The sequence below is a fragment of the Callorhinus ursinus genome, unplaced genomic scaffold (genome assembly GCF_003265705.2).
Source record: "Callorhinus ursinus isolate GAN/ISIS: 27379988/994484 unplaced genomic scaffold, GSC_fseal_2.0 scaffold2, whole genome shotgun sequence".
Classification (NCBI taxonomy): domain Eukaryota; kingdom Metazoa; phylum Chordata; class Mammalia; order Carnivora; family Otariidae; genus Callorhinus; species Callorhinus ursinus.
The window spans coordinates 69,083,082-69,097,247 of NW_027397064.1; the positions used below are offsets into that span (position 1 = coordinate 69,083,082).

Below are 14,166 nucleotides of genomic sequence, written 5' to 3' on the forward strand. Positions count from 1 at the left end.
TCTTCACTGGCATCCATGTGATGTTCGTGGACAAGGCATTTAAAGATAAACCACAATGTCAAAGCCATTGGCAAGTGTCAAAGGGTGGAAAAGCATGGTTTCAGGAGTGGGGGTTTTCCTTCTCCATAGTTTTGTAATATTTGGTATTTTGAGCAGAAAAAAAAAGAAGACAGAACATGGCATAAATTCTGAAACCTCAAACCTGGCTCTTAAATTTTTCTCTGTAGCTCTCTTCATTCATTCATCCATCCATCCTTCACTTATTTATTGAGCACTGACTGTTTCTCAGATACAGTGCTGGGCATTAATTTGCACAAGCCAACAAGACAGATGTGGCCCCTGACCTCATGGTTCTACTGAGTAGAATTTTGCCTTAACAAGAGCATATCCTTCTAAGAACTTTACACCAGTCCTAGGAAGTAGAGCAAGGGACTCCTAAGATCCAAAGCAGGATTTTCTTTTGTCCCTACAATAAACCAAATAAAAAGAGAGCCAAGAGCAAGCCATTTTCAGGACTCACTACAATAAGCAAGTGTTGCAAGCCAGCACTCTGAATAGTCCTCGGTTCTAAGGAAGAACTTAATATTTTGCTTTATGTTAATTTTTTAGCCATATACTCACATTCCTACACATTCAGGGGAATACTGAGTAGAAGTCAGGGGATTGAAACAGGGGGATGTATCCTGAAATACCTGTAATTCTTAAACCTCCAGGGCTGGCAATGTGGTGTGTGCTCAGTCTAGCCTTGCAAACTGTGGCGAGGGAGTGAATACCTCCACAGCTGGCCTTTCTGCTCCAAGACCCCCTTACTTGAGGGTGGCCCAGATCCCCCCTCACCACTGAAAGCACCCCCCCCATTGAGTCATGCTTAAGGCCAAGGATACCCGATTATTGAAATACTCTGAGAAAGCAGCCGACAGACCACCTCTTCACAGTAGAGGCCTCCTAGCTAGTCACCCTATTTCCCCCTCTCCCCATGTCGGTTCGGTTTGCCACGCTGCACCCCGAGTTAGTCTTTAAAAATGGAAATCTGATCATGTCATTTTCCCATTCAAAACTCACTACTGACTTCCCACCACCCTCACAGCAAAGGCCAAAATCCATAATGCGGCAGAGCCAGCCCTCTGTGAGCTGACGCTCCAGTACATCCCCAATCCCCCTTCCTTTTGCACCTCCTTGTGCTTCCCCTTTCACCCCCCCCCCCCCCGCACACTCTTGTCACAGGCCCTTCTTACGCGCTGTCCCGCCCACCAGAACAATTCTTTCGCAAAGCCTTGCATCTTGACCTCACCCAGTTCTTATTCAGAGAGGCCTTCACTGACAACCCTCTCCACAATAGTGTTCCTCCATCCTTCAAACACACACACTGTCTTCCCGCCTTGCTTTGTTTTTCTTCATGGCACTTATCACGATCTGAAATTATATGTTTACTTGTACACTTCCCACTAAAACAGAAGCTCCCTATGAAAGGGAACATTTGCAATTTGCTCTCTAGTACATCCCCAGTGCTGGGCACATTAAATGCCCAATAAATATCTGTTGAATGAATGAATTCATAAATGCCTATACAATTCTTGAGGTTCAGATGGTGATCCTTGATGTATTTGGGGGTGAGAAGGTATTTTAAAATAGATCTTCATTTAATTTTCCTTCTCATCCACTGACAAATATGTGTGCTACTGTGGTGGGGCACCATTGTAAATAAACAGGTAGAAAATAGGTAAACAAGCCGTTTATCAGCACGTGCTCTGAAGCCAGCACTTACCCTTGTACCTTCACACACACTAGGCAGTGAGGCCCTGAGGATTCTCTGTGGGATAGCAAGGGCCTTACACATCATAGGTTCTCAGTCAATAGAAAACGCATTCACTATATGACAGTTTCCAAAGACAAAGCTGACATAATGCTTATTTGACTTTGCCTTTTTCTCCTAGATTTGTACACAATCAAAGGGAACGCCCACGGGACACCATGCATGTTTCCCTTCCAGTATAACCGACAGTGGCATCATGAATGTACCCGGGAAGGGCGGGAAGGCCACTTACTGTGGTGCGCCACGACCAGCCGATATGAACGAGATGAGAAGTGGGGATTTTGCCCAGATCCCAGTAAGAAGAAAATCTAGTTTTCCCCATATGTCATGAATGAATCAAGCATGATTAGAAAGTTATCTGTATTTAAGGAAAAGCACCAGAATTGATATATTGAAGTCTGAATAAGCACTCTGATTCCATTTATCCAGACTTTGATTTTGTGTTTGTTTTGTCTTGAAAAGACAATTCTGATGTATATTCTTTTTTTCCTCTTATGCTCAAAAGATGTTAATTAGCCATTCTTCATTAAGCTCAGTGCATAAGGATGCTTTAACCAGAATGAAATTGTAACACTCTGTGCGCTCATTAATCCCAGCTTCTGGGCAGAATACGTCAAAACAAACATGAATACATGTAAACTTACTCTTTATTTCTGCATTCAACCCATCCCCTCCTATAAGCTGCCTTAATTTCTCCATGTCCAGACTGCCTATCTTGCCCATTGTCAGGTCCAGGCATCAGCTGGTCCCCTGATGACCTTTCTAAAATCACAGTTGCCCTCATTATTTCTCAACAATGAGTTCTCATCTTGATTCCCTTTCCTTATTGCTCAATTTCTAGCTATAATCTCAAAATCTGACAGCTGCAATGTTCTAACTTTTTTTCAGTTAGTACTTTACTATTTTATTTTTATTTAGCTAAAAGTTTTCCAATAGCTGCTAAATATTGAAGAATATTTATATATATCTTCTACTCTTTTTTTTTTTTTTAGAGAAGAAAAAGAAGGGGGAGAAGCAGAGGGGGAGATAGAGAGAGAATCTTAGGCAGGCTCCATGCCCAGTGTGGAGCCCAATTCGGGGCTCAGTCTCACCACCCTGAGATCATGATCTGAGCTGAAATCAAGAGTCAGGTGCCCAACAGACTGGCCACCCAGGCGCCCCTATACTTTCTACTTTCTATATTCAGTGTCCTCCACCTTGGTTCTTGCAAGTCAGAGAGTATAGCTCCTACTATCTCCTCTTCCTTGCCTACCTCCCCTCCACATGTATGGCAAATACAACAAATAAATTAGAAACAAACGCAAGTTGAAGAGATGAATTCCAAAGAATTTATAAGTTATCTGTAGAATTGTTTTCTAATCTAAGAACCAGTATGCCTCAGTGAATAGGAGAGAGTACAGGCTTTGAAGTCAGACAGACCAAGCTTGGAGTCTGTTTCCCTTCAATGATGAGATCTTGAGGCTCCGTTTCTTTGCCATAAAATGGATATAATAACGGTACCTTTTAGGATTATTGAGATGATGATGATGATGATGATGATTATTATTATTATTTGATGATGCATCTAAGGTACATGTACTTCTGGTACATGGTAAGCACTCACCAGGATTAGCCATTGCCATCAGCATCAACATATATCATCATCAAATCTAACTTATCCATTCAGTATGCACTTCTGAATCAATGGTTCCTTCTCTTTATTGTCTGTCAGCAGCACTAAGTTAGCATAGTGGTGGATATCAAGAGTGTTAGTCCTTAGGACCCTCCCTTCAAAGAACTTGGTTTCTAGATGTAATACAGACAGATTTGCTCTATGCCAGAAAATACAGACTATATTTGATATGATATTCTAGAATCACCAGGGGGATAGTTAACAATACATATCCCGGCCCCTCTATCAGAGAGGTAGTGGGTCCAGTGTGTGGGACCCAAGCATCTGCATTTTTGACAAGTAACCCAAATGATCCTGTTGCAGATGATTCTTCATCAGACAATTCACAGTATGCAGATAATTCTGTAAACATACATCTATATACAGAGCTGATATTAAGACATTTAACAACTAATATGGTATGGACCATTGATCAATCCCAGTGGAGACTTTAACACAGAGGTTAGGAATCCTGAAGGCCCAGTGCTGGTTTTAACCCCTCAGCTTTTAGAGTGTGAGGAGATGTGATGAAGGAAGAGATGCAGGAGAGACTGGGGCAGGGGCGCTTGGGTGGCTCAGTGGGTTAAGCGTCTGCCTTCAGCTCAGGTCATGATCCCAAGGTCGTGGGATCCAGCCCCACATCAGGCTCCGCAGTCAGCAGAGAGTCTGCTTCTCCCTCTCCCTTTGCCCCTCCTCCCCCACTCATGCTCTCTCCCTCTCTCTCAAATAAATAAATAAAATCTTTAAAAATAAATTAAAAAATAAACCAATATCAATATCATTAACATGTATTTCACATGGCCTTAATACTGGGGACAAAAAAAATTTTTTTTATTATGTTATGTTAGTCACCATACAGTACATCATTAGTTTTTGATGTAGTGTTCCATGATTCATTGTTTGCATGTAACACCCAGTGCTCATTACAACACATGCCCTCCTTAATACCCATCACTGGGCTACCCCATAACCCTCCCCCCTCCCCTCTGAAACCCTCAGATTGTTTCCCAGAGTCCACAGTCTCTCATGGTTCGTCTCCCCCTCTGATTTCCCCCCCTTCATTTTTCCCTTCCTTCTCCTAGTGTCCTCCATGCTCTTCCTTATGTTCCACAAATAAGTGAAACCATATGATAATTGACTTTCTCCACTTGACTTATTTCACTTAGCATAATCTCCTCCAGTCCCATCCATGTTGATGTAAAAGTTGGGTATTCATCCTTTCTGATGGCTGAGTAATATTCCATTGCATATATGGACCACATCTTCTTTATCCATTCATCTGTTGAAGGGCATCTCGGCTCCTTCCACAGCTTGGCTATTGCGGACATTGCTGCTATGAACATTGGGGTGCATGTGCCTCTTCTTTTCACTACATCTGTATCTTCGGGGTAAATACCCAGTAATGCAATTGCATTTGCAAAAAATATGCAATTGCATATTTTTAACTTTTTGAGGAACTTCCATACTGTTTTCCAGAGTGGCTGCACCAGCTTGTATCCCACCAACAGTGTAAGAGGGTGCCCCTTTCTCCACATCCTCTCCAACATTTGTTGTTTCCTGCCTTGTTGATTTTTGCCATCCTAACTGGTGTAAGGTGGTATCTCAATGTGGTTTTGATTTGAATTTCCCTGATGGCTAATGATGTTGAACATTTTTTTCTTTTTTTTTTTTTAAGATTTTATTTATTTATTTGAAAGAGAGAGTGAGTGAGAGAGAGCATGAGCAGGGAGGGGGGGAAAAACAGACTCACCTGCTGAGCAGGAAGCCCGACGTGGGGTTCGATCCCAGGACCCTGGGATCATGACCTGAGCCGAAGGCAGACACCTAACCAACTGAGCCACTTAGGCATCCCAGTGTTGAACATTTTTTCATGTGTCTGTTAGCCATTTGTATGTCTTCTTCGGAGACGTGTCTGTTCATGTTTTCTGACCATTTTTTTTGACTTGACTTTTTGTTTTTTGGGTGTTGAGTTTGAGAAGTTCTTTACAGATCTTAGATACCAGCCCTTTATCTGTAATGTCATTTGCAAATATCTTCTCCTATTCTGTGGGTTGTCTCTTAGTTTTTTGACTGTTTCCTTTGCTGTGCAGAAGCTTTTTATCTTGATGAAGTCCCAAAAGTTTGTTTTTGCTTTTGTTTCCTTTGCCTTTGGAGATATGTCATGAAAGAAGTTGCTATGGCCGATGTTGAAGAGGTTACTGCCTATGTTCTCCTCTAGGATTTTGACATTTTTTTTAACCACAGTATTCTCCCTGAGGTTCTGTGAAGAGCCCTGTTACCATTCTCTGTCTCCTGTATTCAATTATGGTTTCCCAGGTGGAAACCTGGGTACAGTGGTGCTTGGGGCTTTTCACCCCCCAGTCTTCCTATAGCTCAGAAGCTTCTTCTGCTTGACAGCCTGCTAGATTCCAGCTCTCCTGACCTTTACCTCAACCAGCACCATTGGTATAGTGCTAAATTACACTTCCAGTTTCCTTCCTTTCTTGTTACTTTTGGTTCCTCGTAATCAACATAACTCAAAATGATGTGTCAGAGCCTGAAATCTGAGCAAGCTGATAGCTTTTTCCATGGGAGCAACAAGTGAATAGGACAGAAAGGAGTGAGTGGAATAAAGCAAAGATTTGTACTTCTGTATCTCATCTTTCTTAATGGAAGTTTTTAGTATCTCGCTGTAAAATAATGCTTCCTTTTTAAAAAAAAAAAAAAAGACTGTAAGGAAGCAAAATTTAAATTTAGTACTACTACATATATAAACACACTGGCAGGAGAGATATAATAAAGCACTTGTCACGATCGATTTTCAGGAACAAGGAGATATATAGGAATCTCTGGGGGTTTATTTAGAGGCAGTTCTGGGCCATGATAAGTCCCTCTTAATTGTGTGTCTTACACAGCTGGACAGTCATGTTCAGTTAGTTTGAGATATTTTTAAGACATCAACCTCTGGAATGGTCTGATTGTCCTTGAACCTTATTCAGCTGATACAATTATTTTATCAGTAACTTCAACGGTGTAACGGGCAGATTGGTGTCAACATAGATGTATGACTGTGAACCTCACCTAAGCCTCCAACACTAGTTGCAATGCTATTATTTCTCTTTTGTCATACTGCTCTCTTGCTCCCCCCAATGACCATACCAACCTCCCTACCTTCCTCTAACTTCTTACCCTACCCCCCATTCTCCTTCCTGATTCTCATCAGATGACCTCAGTTCTTACTCATAATGAAAACAGGACCCATCAGAGGGAAAGTTTTGACAATTTCTGCTCCCTAACTTTTAAGCCCACCTGGGTCTGCACCCATCTTTTTTCCTCTGCCTTATACAATAGTGTTCCTCCTTCTACCTAGGGCAAATCTCCCCGCTTGGACTCCAGAGCCTCCCATTCAACCTTCTCCAACCTGTATCTCAGTGTTTCTCAAAGTGTGATCCCCATTCCAACAGCAGCAGCATTTCTTGCAAGTTTGATAGAAAGGAAAATTATCAGCAACACCCCAAACAACTATATCGGAAATTCTAGAAGTGCAGCCCTGCAACCTGTTTTAACAAGTTTTCTAGGTGATTTCAACACCCATCATTCTACTGGATCCTTCTCCATTAGCAGTTAAACTTGCTTAATTTAGGTCTTCTTTTTTATTTTAAGTTTTTATTTAAATTACAGTTAGTTAATACATATGGCAAAATTTATTTCAGGTGCATAATTTAGTGATTCATCACTTATATATATAACACCCAGTGCTCATCACAACAAGTGCCCTCCTTAATACCCATCACCCATTTAGCCTATCCCCCTCCCACCTCCCTCCATCAACGCTCAGTTTGTTTTCTGTAGTTAAGAGTTTCTTATGGTTGGGACGCCTGGGTGGCTCAGTCGGTTAAGCATCTCCCTTCAGCTCAGGTCATGATCCCAGGGTCCTGGGATCGAGTCCCACATCGGGCTCCTTGCTGAGCAAGGAGCCTGCTTCTCCCTCTGCCTGCCTCTGTCTCTCTCTCTCTCTGAGAAAGAACTAAAATCTTAAAAAAAAAAAAAAAAGAATTTCTTATGGTTTGCTTCCCTCTCTCTTTTTTTTCCCTTCCCCTATATTCATCTGTTTTATTTCTTAAGTCCCACATATGAGTGAAATCATATGGCATTTGTCTTTGACTGACTTATTTTGCTTAGCATAATACACTCTAGCTCCATCCACATCATTGCAAATAGCAAGATTTCATTCTTTTGATGGCTCAGTAATATTCCATTGTGTATTTATACCACATCTTCTTTATCCATTCATCAGCCGATGGACATTTGGGCTCTTTCCGTAACTTGGCTACTATTGATAATGCTGCTATAAACATTGGGGTGCATGTGCCCTTTGAACCAGTATTTTTCTATCCTTTGGATAAATACCTAGTAGTGCAGTTGCTGAGTCATACGGTAGTTCTATTTTTAACTTTTTGAGGAACCTCCATACTGTTTTCCAGAGTGGCTGCCCCAGTTTGCATTCCCACCAACAGTGTAAGAGAAACCCACTCAAGTCTTAAAATATCTTAAAAATAATATAACACCTTCATACCCACTTCAGCCTCCTGAAAACACCCATGTCTTTTACCCCCCCTCACCATTGACAGACTTCTCAAAAGAATTGTCTATACTTCTTCACCTTGCTTTCATTCCTCAGTCCACTGTCTGTCCTTGACTTCTATGACAATGCATGCCTGATCTCTATTTTCACAAACCGTTTATTCATTCATTCCCACAAATCTGTATTGAACACCTACTATGTGCCAAGTTTGTGCTGGGATTATAACCATGAACATGAAAGATGAAAGTCATAGTGCCTGTCCTAATGAAGTTCACATTCAAGTAAAATACCCAAATTGATATATAATTTTTTATAAGTGCCACTTTAAAAAAAATGGTGTTATCAGTAAGAAATCTAATTTAAATTTGTGAGTCAAGGAAAGTTTTTCTGAGTATGTTGTATTTAAATCTCTAGTCCAAGAGATGAATAACAGTTATCAAGATGGAAAGTGAGAGGATGAGATATCCACCTAGAGGTGTATGGTCTATGGGAATGGTCAGCACTAGGTTTACAGGCAATAAAGGAAATATATTGTTTGAATAGAACTAAAAAAAATAATAAAACCAACTAGACATCGATATGCTTTTGACTCACCATGCACATGCACTGACAATTCTAAACAACATCCATGATAAAATACTCTCACCTGTCCAAGGGTGATTGTTTCCCTACCTTTACCCACAGTGTGCCACTAGCCAAATGCCTGAAGGCTTTGAGGAGGGAAAGAGGTTACTACTGTCTAGGAAAGACAATGTGGCAAGAGCACAGTAAGGGATAGAGGAGCAAGACATTCTGAAAAGGTTGGCAGAGGCCAACTCATGCAGAGGCATGATAATTCAAGGTGTTCTAGAGGTAAAGATTTACCTAATTCTAACTATAAATGGAAGCTATAAAGGGATCTTAAGCAGTGATATGATAATGATTTAAAATTTTTTTAAGGATCATTGTGAATTCTTTATGGCAAACGGCTTGCAGGAGGGCAAGAAGGAAATCGTTGAGACCAGTTATAAGGTCCCAGCAGTAGTTGAATCAGGGATAGTGGTGACTTGAGTTAGGTAGCAGAAAGTGGGTTGGAAAATGGATGTATTGGAAATCTAATCTGGAGATAGACTGAATAAGATGCGGTTCTTGGGAACACAGCTGAGCTGGAGAGAAGGAGCTGAGCTGTCAGGTGTCTGAGTAGCCGATTAAAGCAACAAGCCGAAAATGAAAGAGTTAAGTCTTTTATCACTTACTGTGAGATAGAAGCAAGAACTTAAAATGGGAGGAAGCACCAACTCCTCTTGCTCCATTTTCCTTATGGAATGGCACACTGGCCAAAGGTCAGAAGGATAAGCACAGGCTATTGAGAGAGCCCTCAACAAAAGCCTCCTCAGTTTTGTGGATTCTGGGGTCAAGGGTAAGGGGAGAGGGAAAAGCTAGGAGTGGAAAAGGACTGGGCACTGAGTCAGAGTGGGTAAAAGTGTCTTCAAGGTTCCCCCTCCTCTACCCCCCAACCTTAGTAGAGGTACCCGAAGAGGATATCATCCCAAGGCCTCAGAAAAAGAGGCTTAGAAATGAAGGAGCCAGAGCTAGGAATGTGAAGAGCATGATGGCCCAGGGGGGCCTGAATCTTTGACTGGAACTCCCTCCAGAGACTTTAGTGCATCATCTGTGAACCAAGTCTGATATGGAGGGGAGCCTTCCCCCCATGAGGTCTACCAGATAAGGCCTTTGTAATTGCCTACAGTCAGGCCTGAAAAATCATATATAGATTTTTAACCAGGTGTTGGATTTCTCACTGGTAAGGACAGACTTAAAGGATAAGGGAGAAAATGAAGTGTTAATTAAGACCCCAGCTTTCTGATATGCATAGCAAAGTTAATGGAGATACAGATTTGGAAGAGACAACCAAGCATTCAGACTGGGACATGTTATGCATCAGTCAATCATGTGAGATGTGGACTAGGCAGTTAGATATAGAGGTCTCTATGTATTTGAGAGTTGTAGTAAAGGGATTTATAAGAATGGGTTAGATAGTCTAGAGTATGTGTAGAATAGAAAGAAAGGGGACTCAGGGCCAAGTCTTAGGACCTCAACAGTTAGTTTGAACAGAGAAGAATGAACCAGCAAAGGAGACTGAGAATAGGCAGCCAAAGTGGTAGAAGGGTAGCCAGGCATGTAAAGTCAAGAAAAAAAAAGAGTGCATCAGCCAAGACAGGGAATTCAACTTGCCAAACGCTGCCAAAGGGCTTGACTTGACAAGTTCTGAAACTTAAGTGTTTCCTCGACTTGGCAACATGGAGATCACTGATGACCTTACCAAGTAAACTCTAGGTGCCAAACTGAGTGGGTTAAAGAGTAAATGACAAAAATAGAAGAGCAGGGAACATTCCCCAATTCATTCTGTGAGGCCAATATTACCTTGATACTGAAACCAAACAAAGACATCACAAGTAAAGAAAACTATACACCAGTATCTCTCATGAATATAGATGCAAAAATCCTCAACAAAATACTGGCAAACAGAATGCAACAACATATAAAAAGAATTGTACACCATGACCCACTGGAACTTTTCTCAAGAATGCAAAAGTGGTTTAAAACTCAGGAAACCAATTAATATGCATATCGATAGGATAAAGGACAAAACAAACATGATTATCTCAATAAATGCAGAAAAAATATTTGACAAAATTTAAATCCCTTTGTGTAACTAAGAAAAAAAAAAAACACTCCAAAACCAGGAACAGAAAGGAATTTCCTCAACCTGATAAGAGCATCTATGAAAAACCCACAACCAACATAATTAATGATAAAAGACCGGATGCTTCCTCCCTACAATTAGGAATAAAATGAGAATGTCTATTCAACATTGTACTGGAGATTCTAATCAGGGAATGTAAGCAAGAAAATGAAATAAAAGGCATTCAGATTGGAAAGAGGAAGTAAAGCTATCTCTATTTGCAGGTGACATGATCTCATATATATAAAATTCTAAGGAATCCACTAAAAAAGTATTACAACTAATAAACACATTCACAGCATACAAGATCAATATACAAAAATTAATTGTATCCAGAAATTAAATTATGAAAACAATTCCGTTTATAGTAGCATCCCAAAGAATAAAATGGGGGCACCTGGGTGGCTCAGTCGCTAAGTGTCTGCCTTCGGCTCAGGTCATGATCCGAAGGTCTTGGGATCTAGCCCCGCATCGGGCTCCCTGCTCAGCGGGAAGCCTGCTTCTCCCTCTCCCACACCCCCTGCTTGTGTTCCCTCTCTCGCTGTGTCTCTCCCTGTCAAATAAATAAATAAAATCTTTAAAAAATAAAATAAAATAAAATAAAATATTTGGGAAAACATTTAACGAAAGAAGTGAAAAACTTACACTCTTAGAACTACAAAATATAGTTGAAAGAAGTTAAAGAAGACATAAATAAATGGAAAGACATTCCATGTTCATGAGACCAAAAGACTTAATACGGCTAAGAGGGCACTATCACTGCAATCTCTATCAAAATTCTAGCTGGCTCCTTTGCAAAAAGTGACAAGCTTATCCTAAAATTCATATGGAAATTCAAAGGGCCCAAGAGAGCCAAAATAACCATGAAGAAGAACAAAGTTGGAGGACTTCAAAATTTATGCAAAGCTACGGTAATCAAGACAATTTGGTCCTGTCAAAATTGAATAGGGGTACCTGTCTGGCTCAGTTGGAAGAGTGTGTGACTCTTGATCTCAGGGTTGTGAGTTTGAGCCCCATGTTGGGTAAAGAGATTACTTAAAAAATAATAATAATAAGCTTAAAACATTAAATAAAATTGTGAGTCCTCATTTATGGTTAATTGACTTTGGACAAAGATGCTAAGACAATTTAATGGAGAAAGAATAGCCTTTCAGCAAATGGTAAGGGAAACTGGATATCCACATTAAAAAGAATGAAATTGAACACCTATCTCTCACCTTACAAAAAATTAGCTCAAAATAGATCAAAGACTTAAATGGAAAAGATGAAACTATAAAACTCTTAAAAGAATATATAGGGGTATAGTTTATGGCCTTGAATATAGCAATGGGTTCTTAGATATGACACCAAAATGCAAGCAACAAAAGAAAAAATAGATAAATTGGACTTCATCAAAAGTAAAAACTTTTGTGCTTCACTGGACACTATCAAGAAAGTGAAAAGACAACCCATGGAATGGGAGAAAATATTTGCAAGTCATATATCTTTTTTTAAATTTTTTATTGTTGTGTTAATCACCATACATTAAATCATTAGTTTTTGATGTAGTGTTCCATGATTCATTGTTTGTGCATAATACCCAGTGCTCCATGCAGAACATGCCCTCTTTAATACCAGGCTAACCCATCCCCCCACTCCCCTCCCCTCTAGAACCCTCAGTTTGTTTTTCAGAGTCCATCGTCTCTTATGGTTCATCTCCCCCTCCAATTCCCCCCCTTCATTCTTCCCCTCCTGCTATCTTCTTCTTTTTTTTTTTTAACATATATTGCATTATTTGTTTCAGAGGTACAGATCTGTGATTCAACAGTCTTGCACAATTCACAGTGCTCACCATAGCACATGCCCTCCCCAATGTCTATCTCCCAGCCACCCCATCCCTCCCACCCCCCCCACTCCAGCAACCCTCAGTTTGTTTCCTGAGATTAAAAATTCCTCATATCAGTGAGGTCATATGATACATGTCTTTCTCTGATTGACTTATTTTGCTCAGCATACACCCTCAGCATACGTGGTTGCAAATGTCAAGATCTCATTCCTTTTGATGGCTGCATAATATTCCATTGTATATATACCACATCTTCTTTATCCATTCATCTGTTGATGGACATCTTGGCTCTTTCCACAGTTTGGCTATTGTGAACATTGCTGTTATAAACATCAGGTTGCATGTACCCCTTCAGATCCCTACATTTGTATCTTTGGGGTAAATACCCAGTAGTGCAATTGTTGGATCGTATGGTAGCTCTATTTTCAACTTTTTGAGGAACCTCCATACTGTTTTCCAGAGTGGTTGCACCAGCTTGCATTCCCACCAACAGCATAGGAGGGTTCCTCTTTCTCCGCATCCCCGCCAACATCTGTCGTTTCCTGTTGCAAGTCATGTATCTAATAAAGGACCTTATATCTAGAATATATAAAAAATTCTTATAATTCAATAATAAAAAACAATTAAAAATGGGTAAAGTGTCTGAACAGACATCTCTCCAAAGAAGATTTGAAGTGGCCAATACGCACATGAAAAGATGCTCAGTATCATTAGCCATCAGGGAAATTCAAACGAAAACCACAATGAGATGCCACTTTACAACCAGCAGGATGGCTACAATCAGAAAGATAATAACAAATGTTGGTGAGGACATGGAGAACCTGGAACTCTCAGCTACTGCTAGTAGGATTGTAAAAGGGTACCGCTGCTTTGGATAACAGTCTGTCAGTTCCTCAAAAGGTTGTGTGGGTCACTACATCAAAAACTAATGATGTATTGTACGTTGACTACATTACATAATAAAATAAAATTAAAAAAAAGAAAAAAACATTGAGTCACCACATGACCCTGTAGTTCCACTCCTAGGTACGTATTCAGGAGAAATGAAAACGTATGCCTACACACACAAAGAAACCTATAAACAAATGCTCATAACAGCATTATTCATAAAGCCAAAAAAGAGAAACAACCCAAGTGTCTATCACTGATAAAAGCATAAATAGCATGTAGAATAGTCATACAGTGGGATATTATTGGGCAATAAAGAGAAGTGAAGTACTGGTGCATGCTACACCATAGACAACTCTTGGAATTATTATGCTAATTAAAGAAGCCAGTCACAAAAGACCACATATTGTAGAATTCCATTCATATGAAATGTCCAGAAAAAGCAAACCCATAAAGATGGAAACTAATTAGTGGTTGCCTTGGGCTGAGGGTGGGGATGGGATTTGAGGGGGCAATGGAGAATGACTGCTAATGGGTACTGGGTGACGACAATGTTCTAAACCTGATTGTGGTGATGGTTGCACAATTCTTTGACTGTACTAGAAATCATTGAATTATTTACTTTAAATGGGTGAGTTAGGGGCGCCTGGGAGGCTCAGTCAGTTAAGCATCTGCCTTTGGCTCAGGTCATGACCCCAGG

The 14,166-nt window shown here is 40.4% G+C and overlaps 1 protein-coding gene across 4 annotated transcripts in view; it reads left to right on the plus strand.

Annotated features, from left to right (window-relative positions):
* The window catches only part of PLA2R1 (phospholipase A2 receptor 1), a 116,067-nt gene that overhangs the window by 17,578 nt on the left and 84,323 nt on the right, over positions 1-14,166 (plus strand). For 3 of the 4 annotated variants that reach the window (XM_073883486.1, XM_025854162.2, XM_073883482.1), the window contains exon 3: positions 1,935-2,108. The exons of the other annotated variant lie outside the window; for it this stretch is intronic. In XM_073883486.1, coding sequence (XP_073739587.1) covers positions 1,935-2,108 — 174 coding nt within the window. The remainder of the gene's footprint in view (positions 1-1,934; positions 2,109-14,166) is intronic. 4 annotated transcript variants of the gene reach the window in all.